The sequence below is a fragment of the Lactuca sativa genome, chromosome 2 (genome assembly GCF_002870075.4).
Source record: "Lactuca sativa cultivar Salinas chromosome 2, Lsat_Salinas_v11, whole genome shotgun sequence".
NCBI lineage: Eukaryota > Viridiplantae > Streptophyta > Magnoliopsida > Asterales > Asteraceae > Lactuca > Lactuca sativa.
In genome coordinates, this window is record NC_056624.2 from 177,359,453 (window position 1) to 177,381,240 (window position 21,788).

Here is a 21,788-nt window from a genome sequence, read left to right on the forward strand (position 1 = left end):
AATGATGCTTATCCGATTCCTATTACTCGATGCATTGTACCAACTACCTACTAACATTTCCATTTCTTTATTACAGTATTTTGTTCTTTTAGAACGGCGAATAATTAATACTGTATTATTTGTTTTTTTTTTTTTTTTTTAACTTTTTAGTCACCGATTAAAGTTTCAATTACCTGAAAATGGTTTAGGCTTTTTGATATTCATCATAGAACTTCGGATCTAACTAGGTCAAATTTAGATTATTTAATATCATAATTAAAATTTTTGCTTATGTCTATAATGTTTGATATGTCGCTTACTAGGTCTGATTATATGTTGGATCTTATTCAGTGAGATAGTGCATCAATCAAATCTAACTCGATCAAATGCTATCAAATTTTATTATTTATATTGTCATAAATCCAATAATTAATATTGACATAAAGGATATTTTTTTTCTCTTAAAACCAGCAACAAAACGATGTTATTACTAAATTCCTCTACTAGAAAGTAACAAGATTGAGGCTAACATGGCAGAATTATTTACAGAGGAAAGGGGAAACTCCAAAGTAACCCAATTATAAGTCCTTTTCTTTCCTTTACGTTTAAATCTAGAAAAACACAATGAAATTAGTAACTTCAGCTCCCATAAGGAAGTAAATTTGTTAAAAACCATAAAGTTTTTTTTTTTTTTTTTTTTTTTGCCTTCTTTAGACTCCGACTCCGAGGCTACCCATAGCAAATCGCAAAAAACATCTTTCTCTTTTGGGAAAATGACATAAAAGCCCTTAAGTTTTCATAAAAATATCGGTTTTACCCTTGGACGTGTTTTATGTCTAGTAAAACCCGAAGTTTGTTTAATTTTTTCATTTTTATCCTTGTAGTCGGTTACCTAATGTCAATAAAACCCTTGAATTTTCAAAAATATTCAGATTTACCCTTAAGTTTTTCAAAAATGTTCGGATTTACTCTTACCTTGATTGTTATTATTATTATTATTATTATTATTATTATTATTATTATTATTATTATTATTACATTTTTAATTGTATAAAAATATTGTATACATACATTTTTAAATGTATAAAAATATTTTATACACACATTTTTAAATGTATAAAAAATATTTTTACTAATATAGATATATTTTTAAAAATATATGTACTTGTATTTAGTATTTATATACATTTGAAAACCCTAAATATTCATCTATAATTGTTGAATCGAACAGAAAAAGCTTGATAAAGTAAAAAATATCGTCAATGACTGATTTTGCAAAAACCGTATAAATATGTATAAATACATTTCTACAGGTTTACATGGGCTATCATATAAATATTAAATACAAGTATATATATTTTTAAAAATATATTTATATTAGTAAAAATATTTGTATATATTTAAAAATGTGTGTATAAAATATTTCTATACATTTAAAAATGTATTAAAAATAATAATAATAATAATAATAATAATAATAATAATAATAATAATAATAATATGTATAAAATGTATTAAAAACGTATGAAATATTTTTATACATTTAAAAATGTATGTATAAAATATTTTTATACAATTAAAAATGTAGTAGTAGTAGTAGTAGTAGTAGTAATAATAATAATAATAATAATAATAATAATAATAATAATAATAATCAAAATAACAATCAAGTTAAGGGTAAATCCGAACATTTTTGAAAATTCAAGGACTTTACTAGCATTAGCTAACCGATAAGTTACCTGGAAACCGATTACAAGGCTAAAAATAAACAAACTAAACAAAACTGTGGGCTTTACTAGACATAAAACACGTTCAAGGGTAAAACCGATATTTTTGTGAAAACTTAAGGGCTTTTATGTCATTTTCCCTTCTTTTTTTAAGACAACGACTCCCTGTGGTTGTGAAATTTATAAACTTATAGGTCTCCTTAAATCATGAATGAGGAATACCACACCATCTAATTATATGATTTTTCGTCTTAATTGCAAATGTACAACCTGTAACACCCGCAAATTCAGACTAGTTAATTAAAATATTATAAAAATTAAAAATGACTTTTCGATAGAAGATTATTTAGGATAAATAATTTTAACACAATTATAGTATTAATTGTGACAAAATTTTTGTACATATAAACAACGCTTAAATCTGACTTCTTAAGAGGAGTTATGATTCTTCTGATATTTCAGCATAGCAATATGCGGCTCAGAAACCGAAACTAAAATCGATCGATTGTCAGGAAAAACAATCTAAATGAGAGTTGAAGATCTCGTTAATACGTATGTGTCAATATAAATACAGTTGAGAACGAATGTCGTATGAGAGAATTATGAAGTTTTAACTAACTTTAGCAGTCTAAGTCTGTTAAAAATATAACTTTAAAAATAAAGTCAAAATTAGCCGACTGTCTAAATGAAAGTTGTAGATCTCTTTGACAGCTACGTGTAGATATAAAACCCATCGACAGAGGAGCTTGTACGGAAAATATATGAATTTTCTAAGAAATTAGAAATTTACGCATAGTCGCACGCCCAGACAGTAGGCGCGACACGCACTTACAGACCTCCAGGCTTGCGACACGTGTCAGGTTAGAAATTGGCCACGTCACCCTTGTCCGACCAGATGTGCGGCGCACACCGGATCTGTGCACGACGCACACCACTTTTCATCCTATTTAAACCCTCGAGTTCAACCATTTTCTCATCCCAACTCCACACGAATCCTCTAGAGCTCTTTCCACTTGTTAGTCCTGATACTCTGAATTTCTGGCTACTTTAGCAAGGCCATGCAGTGTCAGCTAGCCGGTGAATAGAAGCTCCCGAATCAGAGTTCTGCTCGTACAATAAGATACTCTGTAATTTAAGCTACGCTTATTTTATTTAAGTGTAACTTTTAATTATAGTCGTAATCATTTTTATGAACCTATAATTAAGATTTATCAGTAATTCCAAGTCATCATACTGATTGATCTACTTGTTGGGATGATGTCTAGACTGGATTTAGTGAGCTGTTTAAAGTGAGATTTCAAGCAGTATACTTTGTATACCAAACGGAACCTACCTCCAGTATGATCCTACATGGTTGTTCCTTACTTGATAGATCTTGATGTAAACACTGGGATTAGTGAGGAATCTAGACTATCATTAGTCACCATGAATATAAGACTAAGACTTAGTAATGTGAACCAAGGTTGCACCAGAGTAAAAGATAAAGTTCCAAGGCGAAGTTCTGCCGAATCCCGAGGCATCCACTTTTATTAAGTGAGTGCATAGTTACTTTCATCTTATATATATATATATATATATATATATATATATATATATATATATATATATATATATATATCGAATATGAACTTTTATGAATATTATACATTAGGTAAGAAAGGGTAATGAATGATGTCATAGTATGACGAAAGATAAGATGCCATAGCACGATGATAGATGTAGAAATCATACTAGCGTGCCAACGATGTAGAAATGGTACTAGCGTGTCAGCGATGTAGGAATGGTACTAGCACGACAAAAGATAAATATTGTGTCACATAAAATCCTAAGGATGTCATAATCAATATAGATACATATGTTACAATATAAAGACCTATTGGTTCTAAACACAATTGTGTGTTATCTCTTAATTACTCATCATCTCAATCAAGTTCAAGTAGCTTAAGTCTTGATACATGTGATGCATACAAACTGAGTAGGTTAGGTTGGGAAACCTGGTGAGATACATAGGTATTTCAATCCCATAATGATATAATATGTATATATCTAAATCCTATAAAGCCACCCATTACTAAACAATGTATCTCAAACTTAGATACCTATAAGCCAATCATACCCATCCTAACTGATCCTTACAGATCCTAGTCCAGGACTATCAGGAAGATAAACCGTTTTAAAGTATGGTTTGACTACACAACTAGGGGCTTCCTTGGCTGGTTAAAGTCATAAAGGCGCTTGAGCCATCAGCGTATTTGATGGATATGGTATCCCATTTTACCTACGTTTGTGGTTTATGATCCCACACTAGCAACGTAATTCACAAGACCTTCTATAATGATTAATTGTTGTCATCTTATTGTTGGAGATGACCAGACGTACCCTTATAGTCGCCTCATCTGGACCCACCATGGTCATCCAAGAAAGAATACTATATGTACTCTGGTACATATTTCATACCATCGACACCTAAAAGTGTCACTAAAAGAATTCTAGGGAATGTTTTGAAGACCTTTTGGATGGCTCAAAACATTTTCTTTTTATAAAAAATTGCCCACATGAATCAAGATAGCAATGACATGAATTTTAACAATCAACAAAGAAGACAATGTCCCCAAAACATGGAGTAATTGAAGGACATGAACAATAGCATTCTTGAGATGTTCATACCAAAATTTTGACAGCAACACACCATCAAAATACACCCAAAAAACTAGAATTCAACCATATGAACATTCAAAGACTGTAAGGAGGAAGAATAGATGATCAATAACATCAAAAATGGAGAAATTAACAATGCTAATAACCAATTATCATCAATTGGTGAATGAATTTCACAAGTAGGAGATCAATTGCCTACTAATAATGATTTCTAGCTCCTTATCTCCTCATTTCGACTTGTTCTTGCTTGTTCCGCTTCACGTCTGATCTTTTTTTTCTTTCCTAGCAAGCGATGATCGGTGTTGTAAATCCAAGTATAATTGGTTCTCCTTTTTTTCATTCGCCCTATAAAATATTAGAGGATATCACGATCGATTGCACTCCCTTACCATGAATGGTATCTATAAAATATACTCGACGAGTCGGGTCAACATGGATAGTTGACTCGAGTGTTGACTTTTGTTGACTTTAGGGTTTGGTCAAGGCAGGGAGTATGGGGACCGTGGAGGGGTAAAATGGTCTTTTACCCATTCCATGAGTTTGAGAGAGATATTAACCAAGTTTATTTCGAGTTGTGATTTAAGTGTTGATTATAGATTATTATCTTATGTGTTAAGTAGAGGCTAGTTCGAGATTCGTGTACGAGATTATTACTTACTTGATTACAAGGTGAGTGTTCTCACTATACTTACCATGAGTGGTATCTATGTGTGACCGGAGGGTCTTATGTGTTATATTGAGTATTTTGATATTATGTATTATGTCTTTATGATTTATGTTGAGTATTATTATTATGAGCTTGTTGAGTTAGGACCGGAGGGTCCACCCGAGTTGTGGAACCGGAGGGTCTCCACTGAGACACATTGACCGGAGGGTCGTATTGAGTTAGCCTCGAGCGGCTAATGTGATGTGTGGTATTTTGGGGAACTCACTAAGTTTCGTGCTTACTGTGTTATGTGTTATGTGTTTCAGATACCTCTCAGGATCACGGGAAGACACCGACTTGATTATACACACACTTGAGTTGGAGATATGTTTTTGGAGGATCCTATATTTGTGTTATAAACAGTTTTGGGACATATGTTTTGATAAATTAATGTTTGTGGGATTTTTGGGATTTTGGAAATGAGAAAATTGTGTTTTTAAATGAAAATTTTGTTTGAAATTTTACGGTGTTACAGATAGTAGCACAGTCCTTTTGGGTTGCCTTCATACTACCAACTAGACAGGATGATTAACTGAGAAAGAGGAAGAATTTATTAATTTGATTAATAAATTGAAATGGATGATTTATTAATGTATTATGTAAATAATATTTTTATTATAAATCATATTATTTAATTAATAGTTAATCAGAAATTAATTGGAATTAATTGAATTAATTAAAAGCATAGGGGTTGTTTGGCAATTTATTGATAGTTGAGGAAAGAAGCTCCAAAATACTCCTAAAGAGGCTTGGACAAAAATTTTCTAGAGAAGCCCTAGAATTTTCATCCAAGGGCTTAAGAATGGAAGGTTTAGAGTTTCCTTGGTCCTTAAGCAAAGCAATTAGGGTTGATGTAAAAAATGCTAGTTTTATAAGGTAGACTAAGGGTTTACCTTGTGTGAATTGGTAGGTAGTGTGTAGTACTGATTTATTGGTTGTGTAGCTGGTTAGCTATCGACAACATTGTAATGTGAGTTTTCTCACTATACTATGTAGGATGCTAGTTGTCTTTGTGATAATGGCATGGAATACCAGGGTTTAGCCCTTGGTATTTGTATGGAAGACCAGGATTTGGCCCTTGACATTTTTACGAAAGACCAGGATTTGGCCCCTGACATTTGCATGTAAAACCAGGTTTTAGCCCCTAGTAATTGTATGGACGACCAGGATCTGGCCTTGATACTTGTACAAGTAAAGACCATGCTTTGGCCCATGGCTAGGACTACGACTATGATTTGGCTCATAGCATCCTTAGGGTTGAAATAGACCCATTATGTTATGTATGGTATGTAGTACTTTTGGGAAGTCACTAACCTTTGTGCTTACGGTTTTATGTTTAAATAGTTTCAGGTTTTCTTATATTAAAGGAAGGGTGCGGCTCGATTGCACCACACCCATTGGAGATTTCCGCACTTAATAACTTCATGACGATACTCTGATAAATATTTTGAATCAATTGGTTTTATCTAGAACTTTGAAGTTGTAATTTGAACGGATGCTTTTGTTTTTAAATGAATACTTTGGTTTGTAATTTGGGACATTGCAAAAACTTTATAAAACTTTGAAGTGCTGGTGTTAAAATATTTAAAACATGTTTTCAAATACTATTTTAAAATCACCGAACAAGGGGTGTTACACTTTAGAAAATAGTTGGAGTGGAGTTTTATAAATGAATCCTTATTGTGATCCTTCATAAATCTTATTTGATTGGTACAATTTAAGTTTGATATGAATTTGGTAGCACACATGTTGTATACATTTTAACAAATGGTTTTTGTTGGACTACATTTTTGTAAAAAACATAACTACATGTGATGAAATGCTTTAAAACCATGACATAAAAAGCTTTATAAAAAATAGGTGTTACAAGATCCAGTTTGGGATTTGCAAAATTCACAATACTATTTTCCAGTACGTGTAAGGTTATATTAATTTTTGAGGAACTGATCAAACCCCAACAAATTTGTCAAATTTCAATGAAAAAAATTCATTATCAGACCACAGATCCACGTATGATCTAATTTAAATATTCAAAACTATGATTTTGACATTAAACCATAAAAAATACTTCAAAATTGGGTCGTTGAACTTATTTCATGCTTAAAATTGAATTCCAATGGATCTATCAATGATTTCATGTTAGGGTTTCAAAACCACAATTAAAGCTATATAAACTCAATTTTGACCATAAATATGAACTCACACCAAATAGATTAGTGTGAGAAAACATATAATTCAACATAAAAGTCGGATTATTCATAAATCTCATCGTATAACTCGGATTTGATGAAACAACTTGATTTTTCACCATTTTTAGAAACTAAAGTGTTGTTTGGTAAGTCTCTTAATGGTTCAATTAAAAAGGAGACTCGTTACATGTTCAACATTCACGTTGTTTTGGTAAGTTTAGAATAAACTTCTTAATGGTTATGTAGCGAGCAATTCAACATTTTACCTATCTCCAAAGCATTCCATTTTTTTCTTTAAAAAAATCACATTTCCTTTCATAACCCTAAAAGAAAAAAGTTCCTCATTTTCTACTTCATCTAAACTCGCTTGCGACCTTCGACAAAGTCCTCCCATCGACATCCACCAACAATCATTGAGGACCTCATCCTATCGAGAGTCACCGACAACCATCGACGACCTCCTTTCATTGATATCTTTTTTTCTCTTTTTTATGCTCTTGCTATCTATCTCAATATCTCTTTTTTCCATCATGATTTTGACTTTTCTTTATTTGCTAAAGGGTAACTACTAGTTTCATGGATATATGGATATGATTCATGATCTTGGATGATAATCAATATACATAACGACTCGTTTTTTGGATATAAGGATATGTTTATTTGATCCATTTTTGTACTTATAGGATAAAACTAACAACATAATTCATGAAATTTTACTAATACATAGTTTCCTTTTATCCTTGAACAAAACTCCATGATATTATTTTTAACAACCTCAGTTGGATAAAACACACAAGTGAATAACTATATGAGAATGTTGTTGTTCGTCAAACCGTGAAGAATGGAACAATTCATCATAATTATATCATGTCAATGTAATCTTTTCCCTTTTAGTTAATACCTTGATAATTTAATTTTTTATTTGGGCCTAGAAAATTGAGGGGTTTGATGATTTGATAATATGTTTAGTAATTTTTGGATTTCAACAAATTTGGGATTTGGTTAATAGGTTCCATTGTGGATGAATTTATTTATTTATGAATTAAATTACTAATATGTTTTCTTTGAAGTTTTTTATGTTAGAAGGTTAAAATGGTAAAAGAAAATCATTCAACAAGTTTGTTAACCTTACCAAACAACACCAAATTATTCATGTCTCTTAATGGTTCAGTAATGAGGCATTGAGTTTCTATGAAACAACCCTTAATTGAAAATGATATATACTATAATAAAAAGATTCATTTTGCCGCATGTCAATCTCTCATGAGTTCTGACACTTGTCATTTTGTGATGGTAACTTGCAATTAATACATTTATCCATTCCTTATTTCAAAATGTAATAAATGTGATGGTAACTTGTAATTAATACATTTATCCATTCCTTATTTCAAAATTTTATTTTAAAAATTACCTATTGTTACACTTTGATATTTAATCTTTTTTTTAAGCAACTCGTGTAATACGTGGGTCTTATACCTAGTATTAGAATAAACTACCTTACAAGCTTCACTTTATGGATTTGTGTTAATACACAACTAAGACTTCAATTCACTTCCAATCTTCTAAATATCTATCAAACTCACAATTTCTATCACTTCCTAAGCTTCAATTCATTAAAATGGAGGACAAAAGAGAATTTTCACATCTTTGGAGATCAATTTTATTGAATTGTTTAAACTAGAATTAGGCCATGACGACTCCACTACCTTTTGCCTTGATTGTTGGACCGGACCGATAGCTCTTTGTGAAAACACGCATTGTTATATGACTTGGAAACAAAAAAACGATGTTATCTGACTAATCAATGTATAAAAGTTAGGAATATGATAACATGGAATTGGTTTCGGAAGACATTAAATCGTCTAAAGAACTGCGCCAATTGGAAAACTACACAAGGGCTTTATTAATGTTGGAATATCTTACCAAGGTGAGAAATGGGTTTCGTTATGCGACTCATCAGTATGTTTATGGTAAGCTCCACACACAACAATGTCGAAACAAAATATACACTCCTAATGCTTATAAACACTACTGGAACAAATGGCTACCCTCAAACTAAACTTCTTTGGATGTTGGGTTGCATTGAATAAAATCTCTTCAAAAGTTGCACTTTCTAGGCATGGGGTTAGCACTTATCCTATGCATATTTGCAAGTGTCATTTGGTAACAAATATGGAGTTCGTGTAGTATGGAGGCTTCAAATGTAACACGTGTGAGTTAATTGCTTTCTATCACACAAATAACTTAGGCCATAAGGTTCCATACCAAACTCACCACACTATTTCAGTGCAACGTCATTGCCACATCATATTTCCCATCACCATACAAAACTGGTGAGTTTCATATCACACCTTACCACATACACAACAAACACACACACACACACACACACACACTCCAACGGTCAAAAATTAAGAAAAAAGGGTGTTGTAAGGGCTTGTGGTGTGGTGGTCATACCACAATGGCAATTGGAGGGTTGGTGTTGTGTACACTGCACACTGCGATGCCGCATCAACCATCACAGTGTGCGATTTAGGATGCATCTACCGACCTTATAGCTATTTCCATCATTCAAAAAAGATTCATTCAGTGTTGCTAGCTAATAGCTACGATATGAATTTTTTAGTGTGTTAGAAATAATTAGGTATTTACTAATTATGTTGCCTCATCCACTGAGATGATCGACGAGATAAAGACAAATACTTATGTTTAGATCAAGAATAGTGGAAAATTCAATTTTGTTAAATTGTTATTATTGATAGTTGATTTTTTTACATATAGCTTTCGCGGTTCAGAAAAAGTTATTTAAAACGAAGAATATAATATAATTGTTAATTAACAAGAATAACTAGATCTTTTAATCGGATATAAATCAATAATGAAAGTATCAATAAGTTTTACAAATATATGATGTAAAATGAAAATAAATTAAACATATTACCTATTTAGTATTTACCTTTAATTGGAAACTTAAACCTTGTTTCCAAACGGACGAGTATTGTTTAAGTGTTAATGGAATAATAATGGTTATGGTTCAAACCGTTATGAGGCATGTGCAAGGAGAACCTAATCACGTGGGGGTCGAAACACACGAGCGACTTGTATCCTCTGGCGCGGCAGTCAAAGTTAACCGTCAACTTTTAAATCTGAAATTCCTTTTCTAACCCTTATCTAGTTATCCACGTGTCGGTGAAGTTCAGGGCTAAGAATGTAATTTTATAAAAAAAAATGAAAGAAATCCCGATCTGCTTTGGCCTTCGAGATTATACGGTTGTCTTGTACGGTGGATCTACCACCTAACTGCACGTGGTATGAACCGTCCCTGCGCTTTCATTTATTACATATTTCTAATTTTCTAATTTTGAATTAATTCTTTACAGCAATATAATTATAATATTTTTCATGATCAAAAATTGAAAATACAAAAAAAGTTGCAGTTTGGGAAATATTAAAGGTCACTATCCTGATTATAATTTTAAAATAATAATGTAAGTTACAACTTATAACATGTAAATTGTCAGGTAATTTACGAAAGAAACATTTGCTTAACATTTTTATTCATCCCATTACTTACATGGTATTTTAATAAACCAGATCGATTCAAATGATAGCATATCTTTAATAAGTTGATTGGATCAATGTTTTTGGGCGTTTTCACACAAAGCGTTTGTAGCTATTAGAAAAAACTGGGAAAATAATAATTTTTTCAACTGCATAGGTTTTTGGTTTTTGTTTTAAACAAAAAAGTTAATTTAAAAATTACTTCAAATAGTCTTTAGTTTTTGGAAACCTTTAGCTTTTGAGTTTTATGTGATTTTATACCTTTAAAATCTAATATTTATTTTTGTCGAGCATTTTTATGCTAATAAAAAATGCAGCTTATAGAAGGTGATATTGGATTTATTTCCACCAAGCTAAAAGAACTAAATCTAAATCATTGTATGCTTACATATGCTAAATATTGGTTCCAATATACCTTATGAGCTTGTCAATAGGGGTCTTACCACTTCACGAAATATTTTATTTTTCATTTAAAATTCGTTTAATTTTGAGCACATTAAAATTATTTGATTAAAGAATAAAAAGCTTATAATATTATTAAAAAAAACTTTGAACATTTAGGCTAATTATTTGATAAGTGCACAACTCGACCGAGAAAATAGAACTACCATGTTATGCTCAACAATATGGTCATGAATCATATTTAAAATAGTATTTCGGTAGTAGAGCACTTTCAAGCATGTTACACATTGAATTCCATAACTAGGTGTGTATATATATATATATATATATATATATATATATATATATATATATATATATATATATATATATATATATATATATATATATATATATATATATATATATATATATATATATATATATACTCTCGTTGATCATATTCCATGCAGCTTTATTGTATTTTAAGTGAGTGAGTCATTAACAAAATATGAACTCATATATAAAAATCTAGATGCGAATTCATTCTGAAAAAATGTTATTGCTGACATTAATGACAGATTTAATTAATTTCCATAAAAAGAGAATTATAATTATGGATATTATTTAATATAATATAAGTATGAAAATAATTTAATATCTATATTTATTTAATTAAATATTTATTTAATTTACTAAATTCATATTGGTGCATTCTAGCACACAATAAATGTAAGAAACAAAATAACCTAGCCATATATATATATATATATATATATATATATATATATATATATATATATATATATATATATATATATATATATATATATATATATATGAAAAGTGAATATGCCCTTAGGGAGGAGGGAATCACAACCCACTCAATCCAATTCCACATCAATTTTTTTTTTCTTTTTTCTTCATCTTTCTCAACCCACAACACATGAAATCCTATCTCTTTCAACCCACTCAATTAAAAAAAATACAAAACAACTAAGATACAAGTCTTAAAACACATGGTACAAGAGAAAAGGAGAGAACAAAAGTAGAGAGAGGATGAAGCAGGTTAGTGAAACCAATTAAACAACCCACCGGTAGCTCTATTGCTAATTAACACTTGTACCTTAGTTTTTTATATTTTTTTAATTGAATGAGTTGAATGGATTGAAAAATATAGGTTTTTCGGATGTTGTGGGTTGGGAAAGATGAAGAAAAAAAGAGAGAAAAACCGATGTGGTAGTAAGTTAAGTGGGTTGGGAGGACATGACTCTCACCTTCCTTAAACGTATATAAGTTTGGGTACCCAAACTCACCTTAATACGTCGTTTTGTATCATACATGTATTATAATGTTCGTAAACTTCAACCCTTAACATGATTTAGTTTCAAGATTTTTGAAATTTTAATATTATCCCCCTCTTACATTAAATCTTTCTGTCGAACACCCTACCATACTATATACTACCTCCGTCCCAAATTGATAGTGTACTTTTGACTTTTGAAGTATTTTTTCTTCAACTTCGACCTTAAATATTTTTGTTTTTTATAGATAATAGTTGATGCAAAATATATGAATAGATTGTATTTTAAATGTTTTTCATTGTCATAAGTTTTATCAAGTAATATATAACATAATTAAAAATATTTAAGGTCAAAGTTGATGAGAAAAGACTTTAAAAGTCATAAATAGACTATCAATGTGGGACGGAGGGAGTATATTATAGTTAGAAATGAAAATTATGTAAGAGGAAGATAATGACGAAATTTATAAATTTCTTGAAAGTAAATCCAGTTAGGAGTTGAATTTTAAGAACTTTTGACGATTACAATGCATATATGATATAAAACGACGTAGTATGATGAATTTGAGTACGTAAACTTATATATCTGTAAGGGTATATATATATATATATATATATATATATATATATATATATATCACAGTGTTGTAGAAATCCCGATTAGGTCCCGATTAATCCTTAGGCGCTACTTAACCGATTGGAGAGCGCCTAGCAATTAATCCATGCATACAAAATGACTGAAACAGTAGAACCCGATGAAATTTTAACACTTTGAAGAAGTTGTATCTTAATAGAAACTATTTAAGGTATGATTAGTGTTGTATTTATCATATTAACCTATTTTGTTATGATATTAGTGGTATTTATGAACTTTTATATGATATAAGTAATATTTAATTTTTTAAAATCTAAAAAATTAGCAATTAATAGTCCCCGATTAATCTCCGCCTAGTCGATTAATCCCTAGACCCCAGTCCACCGACTAACTATGGTCGAGCAATTTTTACAACCATGATATATATATATATATATATATATATATATTCGAAAATCCCAACTACTAATAATACCATGTAACATTTAATTAAAAGTTTTATTTATATCTTTAATATATTTAAGTGCACTTTACACAGCCAATTAATAATATGAGGAACACTTTGAATATGGAAAAAATGTTTGTCATAATCTCGTTAATATTTTAATTTTAATTGTCAAGGTGCAACGTTATTATTCGATGCATTATAAAAAGATAAAGAAAAACTTTCCTTTTTAATTTAAAAGTGTTTATTACATAATCTTCAATTCTATATAAATTTTATCCAAAATGTGTATATCTAAACATTTCTAATACAATCTTATGTTTCATCATTTGCGCAGTTTGCAAATTTAACTAATGACCAATGACACATAGATATAAATCTAGTGAACTGTGTGGGGCGATCAAACATCGTATGTTAAATTTATTTCAAATTCTATTTTTTTAACAACCTTAAAACATTTTTAGTCAAATTCTACATATCAACTACATCACGTCTAAAGGTCGAAGTTCGAAAAAAAATGTACGTGACAATAACACGGTTAAACATTTTCTTGAATGAGTTTCGTCAATTGTGGATTGTCGAAGTGGTCGAAAGTCGACATTTCTTAAATCATGGAAATTTTCATCCTTTCCTAACCCCAATTTGGATCGAATTTCCAAACCGTTCCTTGATTCGATATTGTTGTTTGAACTCTTTGGACCAAATTTCATTGCTCTGCAATATATACTCAAGTGGTTACTCGATGTGGGGTTTCAATCTTCCTTAAGTTACCATATTTCTTGCATCGAGCTTTCGTTGGACTGAGCGACACTTCAGACAAGTCGTAGTGTTTCCAAATATCCACATTTCATCTTGTAGCACAAACTTCGACAATGGTTAAGTTGGTTGACGACCAACAACAACATAGTATCTGAGATCGATCATATTTGGATGTCATTGCTTGCAAAGGGAAGTAAAGAAAACGAGTAAGTAGTGAGCAAGATTACTTTTGAGATATTATTAGATAGCGTTTTTTAGTGCACATCTAATACCTATTTATACTAAAAAGGGGAAAATGATCGATTTGTAAAACGGTCACAAAATGGCTATATGCCCATTAGCTAAAAAAACATCTTTATTCGGTAATATGCGTTATCTGGTTCTTCGGACCGATTTCACCCAAGGCCAGATTTAGTTGTCGAGTATTCAATCCTATTCAAAACCTCTTATAAGTTGGACCGATTCATATAAACCGGCTCAACTTTTGGTCTGTATCTATTGAAGACTTTAAGTCCAGATACTTTTGATGATTTTGATTTGGGGCCATGGCCCATGAGCCATAGGGTGCGGGCCGTGAGCCTAATGTTTATTTGAACAGCCATTTTCTTTCTCAATTTTTGGTATTTTGCTTATTTGCTTGTAAGACTTATCCATTGTTTATTTTATAATAATCACGTATTGCTATTTGTAGGAAGAAACAACTTTTAGCTTAACTTGTGCTGTATAAATTGAAACTGGTTGTCATTTCTTTAATCTAATTCAATGATGACAAATCCCTTTATCATTAGTGAAGTTGAATCCAATCCACATAAACTCTCGTTTAGAAAATGTGAATCGAGTCTCAACCATGATTGATGATTCCATGACCACAAAACTCAAATTTTGAAATATTTTGATGTGGTATTTAGTAAAAAGTTCAAGGAAACTATATTGGGGTTAAAAACATACAATTATATGTACAATCATTAATTATACCAAATATAAAAGAGCTTTCAGATGCCAAGTGTTTTATATTTGTAATATAAGTAACAAAAGAAAATCATTAGGGAAATAGAAGTCCCACTTCTTCGACAACTTCCATCTCAATTGAAGTCGATAAGACTTTGGATTTGGGGATTTCCCTCGGTTATCAGATGCAAGGAGCTGAGAATGTCGTGAGATTGATTATTGCAGGAGAAGGAGTCAAGAAAGTTATCTAATGAATTTCCTATTGCTAAACTTAGAAGGCGCGGGAGACTTGTGTAAGCCGGAGTGGGTTAGAAATCTTAAAAAAATGCATCATTGAGTTTTATAAGTTGTCAAGAAACTCAGATGAAGGTAGATGAAGTATCATTGCATCAGTTTTGGGATGGTTCTAATTTCAAGTTAGTGGCTATTGATTCTAGTGGGCGTTCTGGTTGTTTGTTTGTTTGTTTTTTTTTTTTTTTTTTTTTGCTTATGGAACTCTTTGATTTTTATGGTGGATGAGGTTGTACAAAGTAAGACGATGCGATATAAGCCAACAACGAGAAGCAACCGGATGATGTGACACACGAAAACGTCGTCATGACGGGGGGAACACCGCCCCCCTTCTCGTTTCTTCTCATTATGACACTTCTCGTGCTCGTCACAACTTATTGAAACGGGAATAAGAACCAATCAAAATAATTTTTCTTTCTCCTTCTCTCTTTCTCTCTCTACCTTTTTCTACCTCTTAACAAGTTATAACATTGGAACACCATTTCCTACATGGTGTTATGGTGGTGTTAAAGTTGATGTGGTATGTAAGATGGCGTTATAACACCGGCCCATACCCCAATGCTCTAAGTCTTTTATTATGGTTTTTGTAGTTTGGAATAGGATCATAGAAAAAGTCAGCTTGGTGAATGTCTACGTCCGAGTGATAATGTTGAGCGATTATCTCTATGGAACAATTTAAGATAGATAAAGATGGTAGAAATGTAATGAGGTGTGATTTGGTTATCTATGATAACACATGATTCGAGTACATTACGGAAAACTTTAATTCGTTCATTTGTGAGGTTGAACTTTTTATTTTAATATGGGGTTTAGAAATTTGCGTGGAAGAGTCCGGATGGAAAAAAGTTTGAGCAAGATTGATCGTTTCCTTCATAATTACAGATTTCTTTCACGTTGGTCATCAGATGTTGTTATAGTTTTACTGAGGTTGTACTTGGATTATTGTCCCATTGTTTTGATCACATAAACTTCATATTATGGGCCCATTCCATTTAAATTCTTCAATTTTTGGCTCCTCCTTGATGGTTTCAGAATTCAGACATTATAGTAGACTCTTGAGATAAGATGGTTGAAAATAGGAAAGATAATTTGAATCTTCTTAAAATATTCCAGGGGCTAAAAAACAATATCAAAAATTAGAGGTGTGAGTCTAGATATAAAGAAAATAAGGAATTCACTGAGCTAATTGCAAAGATAGACGATTTGGAGTTGCAAACGACGAGTAGAGAGAAAATTCTAGAGGAATATGTTTAGTGAAATTTGTCATTTAAGAAAACTTGATTTGAAACAGAAGTCAAGGCTTAGATGGGATGTCTAAAGAGATGAGAACAACATTTTTTTTTCATGGCATAATTAATGGCAACAAGAAAAAGAGTAGAATAAATGGTCTTAGGGGGTGTTTGGCTAAGCTTATTAAAGGTTTATTTTTCAGGCTTATTTTTCGAGCTTTTTTTTTTATAAGCTCATTTTTTCTAACTTGTTTTCCAACTTAAGAGTTTATTATGACTTACACTAAGAAAATAAACCGATCTCATGAAAAATAAGCTAGAAAAAATGAGTTTATACAAAATAGGATTTTTGACATAAAAGTCTTTAAGTTTGTCAGGTCTTGTTGGGTTTGTCCCTGTGACGATTTTTTATTCGTTAATGTCCAAAATTGCCAAGATTTTTTCACTTTTGTCCTTTTTACAAATCTTTGATGTTTTTACCTTAAGTATGTTTTTCAAATTTGCAAAAAAAAAAAAAAAAAAAAAAAAAAAAAAAAAAAAACCCTCAAGTTTATAAATCTTATATGTTTTTATCCTAAGTATGTTTTTCAAAATTTAACTTAAAGTCCAAAGTCCTTAAGTTTGTTAGATTTTGTCGGTTTTGTCCCTAGACACCTACTATTATAGGTAGCAAAGGCAAAAATGAAAAACAGTTGGAAAATTTGGGACATTAACAAACAAAAAATCGTCATGGGGACAAAACCAACAAAACCTCACAAACTTAAGGACTTTTAAGTCAAAAGCCCTAAAAAATAAGATAGAAAAATAAGCCCTTAACAAGCTTAGCCAAACACCCCCTTAATATCAAGGGGGACTGGGGAACTGATCAGCGTCACATCAAGGATGAAGTTTGGCAATTTTTCTCTTCTAAATTTAATGAGAGCAATATGGTGAGACTAGAACTAGTGAATGGAAGATTCAAGAAGATTTCGAGTGAAGACAAGGATGGTTTGGAAGGCCCCTTTTCTATGGAGGAGATTAAAAATTTTGTTTGGGGTTGTAGCAATGACATGGCATTAGGGCCATGCGGCTTTACTTTTAAATTTTAGGACTACTGGGAAGTTTCCAAAATGGAATTTTTAACTATTTAAAGGAATTTGAAGCTTGAGGGGAGATAAGCAAAAGTTGTAATGAAGAAATTGCAAATGAGATTGAGTTCTCAATTTATCAAATCAAATGGGATTTCGGGGATTTAGTTCTCAATTTATCAAATCAAATGGGATTTTTAGGTTAGGGGATGTGGATTTCGAAAAGACAAAGGATGGGGATGTGGTATTCTTAAAGATTCATTCCTGGAGCTTTACAAGATTGACACGAATAAAAACTGCAAGGTTTTTGAGCGTGTTCATGGTGATAATGTTGTTTTTCAGGGGATGTGGAGGAGACAACCGAGAAGAGGAAAAGAATCATATATCATTTGAAACTCGTATGAAAAATGAGCCTAACAGATAGCCAATTCGCACACCCTTATGGTGACCCCAACATCAAAAACTCTATAAGGTTTTAATTTTGTATCATATTTTCTAAAACTGATTATAAAAGCTACAAAGGATCGACTAACTTCAACTCACATAGAGCACTTGCATGGACCTAAATCTTTTTGTAGTTGATCTTTGACCTATTTAACTTTGTATATATACAATCTGATCAAAATTGGGGCTAGGGCAACCAATACATGCAATGTTGAATCCCTAAATTGTCACACTTGGGAAATAAAATAAAATAAAAGTCTATAACATCACCAACAGTAAAATAAAGCAGCAAGTGGCAACAAAATCTTACAAAGTAATGTATCCAAATCGGTTTCACAAACTTTTTTAAAAGTAAAACTTACTTGCTAATAAATATAAAACAAAAGGAATGATCTTGATATATGTTTATGTATCTTTAGAAGTACCTCAAAGATCTGCTCTTCCTGGAAACCTTGGAAATGGGATTACATCCCTAATATTATCAATTCCAGTTGCAAACAAAATCATCCTCTCAAACCCTAATCCAAATCCACTGTGCTTCACAGTTCCATAGCGCCTCAAGTCAAGGTACCACTCATATGGCTCAAGTGGAAGCCCCATTTCAAGAATCCTGCATACCAAATCAAATTTCATTATATATATTTTTTTAAGCGTATACACAATTAACAAATTATTGAAACAAAAAAAATCATACCTTTCTTTGATGACCTCGTAATTCTCTTCTCTTTGACTTCCTCCAATTAGTTCACCAACCTATTGGAAAACAAAACAAAGGGTATTAATTAATGTCTAAAGTTTTGATGTATGATTTCTCAAAAGAACATTACCTTTGGGACAAGAACATCCATGGCAGCTACTGTTTTGTTATCAGGGTTAACTTTCATGTAAAATGCTTTGATCCCTTTTGGGTAGTTGTATACAATCACAGGGGACTCGAATTTTGTCTCTGTTAGGTATCTACACAATGCAAAATCTTGAAATTAGTGTACATGTTGAATATACAATATACAGATTCTCAGGTTGAAAATAGAACGAGAAAAAAAGACTACTTTTCATGCTCAGATGCTAAATCAATTCCCCATTCTACTTTGTTCTCAAATTGGTGGCCTTTAGAAACAGCTTCTTCAAGAATGGTCACTGCTTCTGTGTAGGTAAGGCGTACAAAATTGGTAGAAGCAACCATTTTTAGACGATTAATGGCGTGTTCGTCAAACTTTTCAGCTATAAATTCCATGTCATCAAGACAGTTGTCGAGTAACCATTGGCACATAAACCTAACATATGCCTCTGCACACTTCATATCATCCTGCATAAACGTAGGAATATGAACAAATCAAATCCATTTTCTTGGAGATTCAGTAAAGAAGTGTGTGCATTCTGCATTGTATAAGCAATGTACCTCAATATCAGCAAATGCTATTTCTGGTTCAACCATCCAGAATTCTGCAAGATGTCTTGAAGTATGAGAATGTTCAGCACGAAAAGTTGGGCCAAAAGTGTAAACACTGCTGAGGGCACAAGCAAAGGTCTCAACTTGAAGTTGTCCAGAAACAGTTAAAAAGGCTTGGCGTGCAAAGAAATCTTGACTATAGTCAACCTTCCCATCTTTCTTTGGGATACCAGGTTTCTGGTTGAATCTCTCTTCAATCTTCGAAAGAGTTTCTTTAGCTTTAGTAAGTTCAGCAACTGCAACTGTTATTGCAGATTTATCAGCTTTATCAGACTTCAATTTGGCAACTATTCCACCTTTTTCCTTGACAGCAGCCCTGGCTGCATCTACATCTTCTTGGGATGGAGGGGGATTCTTAAGGAGTTCCTTTTCAAGTTTTTCTGAATCGTTTATTAAAGTTGTGACCTGAAACATCTCTCCAGCGCCTTCACAATCACTAGTGGTGATGATTGGAGTATGGACATAGAGAAATCCATGCTTTTGGAAGAACGTGTGAGTTGCATAAGCTAGTGCGTTACGAATTCGGGCAATAGCAGAAATCTGAAATAGTAACAGAAACAAACTTTGAAACTAAGCAGATCAAATATGCAGTATCTAGAAACTAAGATCAACGAAATGAAAAACTCACAGTATTGGTTCTCGGTCGGAGATGAACGTAATCCCTAAGAAATTCAAGTGTCAATCGCGTTTTGGGCAATGGATACTTCGCGGGATCAGCAGCTCCAACATCTAGAACCTTTGAAACCTTTAGTTCAATCGACTGTTTCCCTTGTTTATCTGCAGGAGGCATCTGAAGCACACCTTCCACGTGCAGGCTAGTACCGGTCGGAGTAAACTGGCCTAGCGGCGCCACATCGGAGTATATTATAAGCTGGAGGTTCGCCGTACATGATCCATCGTTAAGTTCAAGGAAGGCAAATGAACCTTTGCCTTGTTCTCGCCCTTTCTTCACCCAGCCGCCTACCTTTAAGGTCTGCCCAGCAAGTCCAGCGCCGCCGTCAGGACGGCCCAAAATCGATCGAACCAGTACACGCTGTGAGAACTCGGCTTCTTTGACGGTTTCGGAAATTGTTAGCTTGTCGACCGGCAGCACTCCGTTGTCTGCCATTTTCGGGAGCTTGAAGGAAACGAGTGCTGCTTTGTGTCTAAACCCTAACGTATCGCTTTAAATTTGGGTAAAAATGTAAACCCAAAATATGTTACATATCAGCCCCTCAGACTATTGGATAGTTGTTATATAAAATGGGCTTAACTTTGAGTAGAGCTTGCCAAATAGGTTGGACTTGGCTCAGGTAAAAATTATTAACTCGTTTTCAATCCGTCAACCCATTTAACTTTTATATATATATATATATATATATATATATATATATATATATATATATATATATATATATATATAAAATTCAATATTATTTAAATATTATCATGTATTAATCAAAGTATTAATTTGTAAATTATAATGTTGCATTATTATTATTATCTTTGTTTAATTGTAACATCCCGGAATTCCAGGTATTGTTATATTTATGATTTTGGGTATTTTAAGAGGGGACTCGGCGAGTTGGAGCTCAGACTCGCCGAGTAGGATCGCGGATCGGGTCGTGCGTTCGCGACTGGACTCGGCGAGTCCGGATATGGACTCGGCGAGTCCGCGCTGTTTAGCGAAACCCTAACTTCCCAGGTTTGGAACATATATAAGGGGCCTTATGGCCGTCATTGTTCACCCTAGTCCTTTGAGTGAAACCCTAATTCGATTGTGAGCATCTGGAGCAAGGTAGAAGACCATTATTGATCTTGGAAGTGTTATTTTGCAAGGAGGAGGAGGCTTGGTTAAGGGAACAACAAGAGAAGCCATATTCTGAGGGTTGGGGACACAGAGCAACGTTATTCAGGTAATATTTTCGAGCTGTTCCCTTCTATGTTGATGTGTATATGGATTTAGGGTTTATTGAACCCTTTTGTGGCTAGATTGAGTGTTTCCTTAGTCCCCCAAGTGATTGGAACCCTATATTGGGACCCTTGGAAGTCCAGAGTGTCCCATGCCTGAGCTTTT

At 32.4% G+C, this 21,788-nt stretch overlaps 1 protein-coding gene across 1 annotated transcript; it reads right to left on the reverse strand.

Moving 5' to 3' along the window:
- Positions 1-18,523: 18,523 nt before the first annotated feature.
- LOC111902744 (asparagine--tRNA ligase, cytoplasmic 1) lies at positions 18,524-20,941 on the reverse strand. Its single transcript, XM_023898552.1, has 6 exons — positions 20,361-20,941; positions 19,682-20,272; positions 19,332-19,588; positions 19,110-19,239; positions 18,977-19,035; positions 18,524-18,892 (listed from the first exon to the last, which is right to left on the reverse strand). Exons 1-6 carry the CDS (start codon positions 20,838-20,840, stop codon positions 18,709-18,711), a joined length of 1,701 nt encoding a protein of 566 aa, XP_023754320.1. The 5' UTR covers positions 20,841-20,941; the 3' UTR covers positions 18,524-18,708.
- Between the last annotated feature and the right edge of the window lie 847 nt (positions 20,942-21,788).

What these genes read in the sequence shown, in the direction of transcription:
- LOC111902744 (XM_023898552.1), bottom strand. Translation starts at nt 20,840, where the DNA reads ATGGCAGACAACGGAGTGCTGCCGGTCGACAAGCTAACAATTTCCGAA. An exon ending in TCCGACCGAGAACCAATACT is followed by an intron (nt 20,273 to 20,360) that starts GTGAGTTTTTCA and finishes TTACTATTTCAG; the next exon opens with ATTTCTGCTATTGCCCGAAT. An exon ending in TGGATGTTCTTGTCCCAAAG is followed by an intron (nt 19,036 to 19,109) that starts GTAATGTTCTTT and finishes GTTTTCCAATAG; the next exon opens with GTTGGTGAACTAATTGGAGG.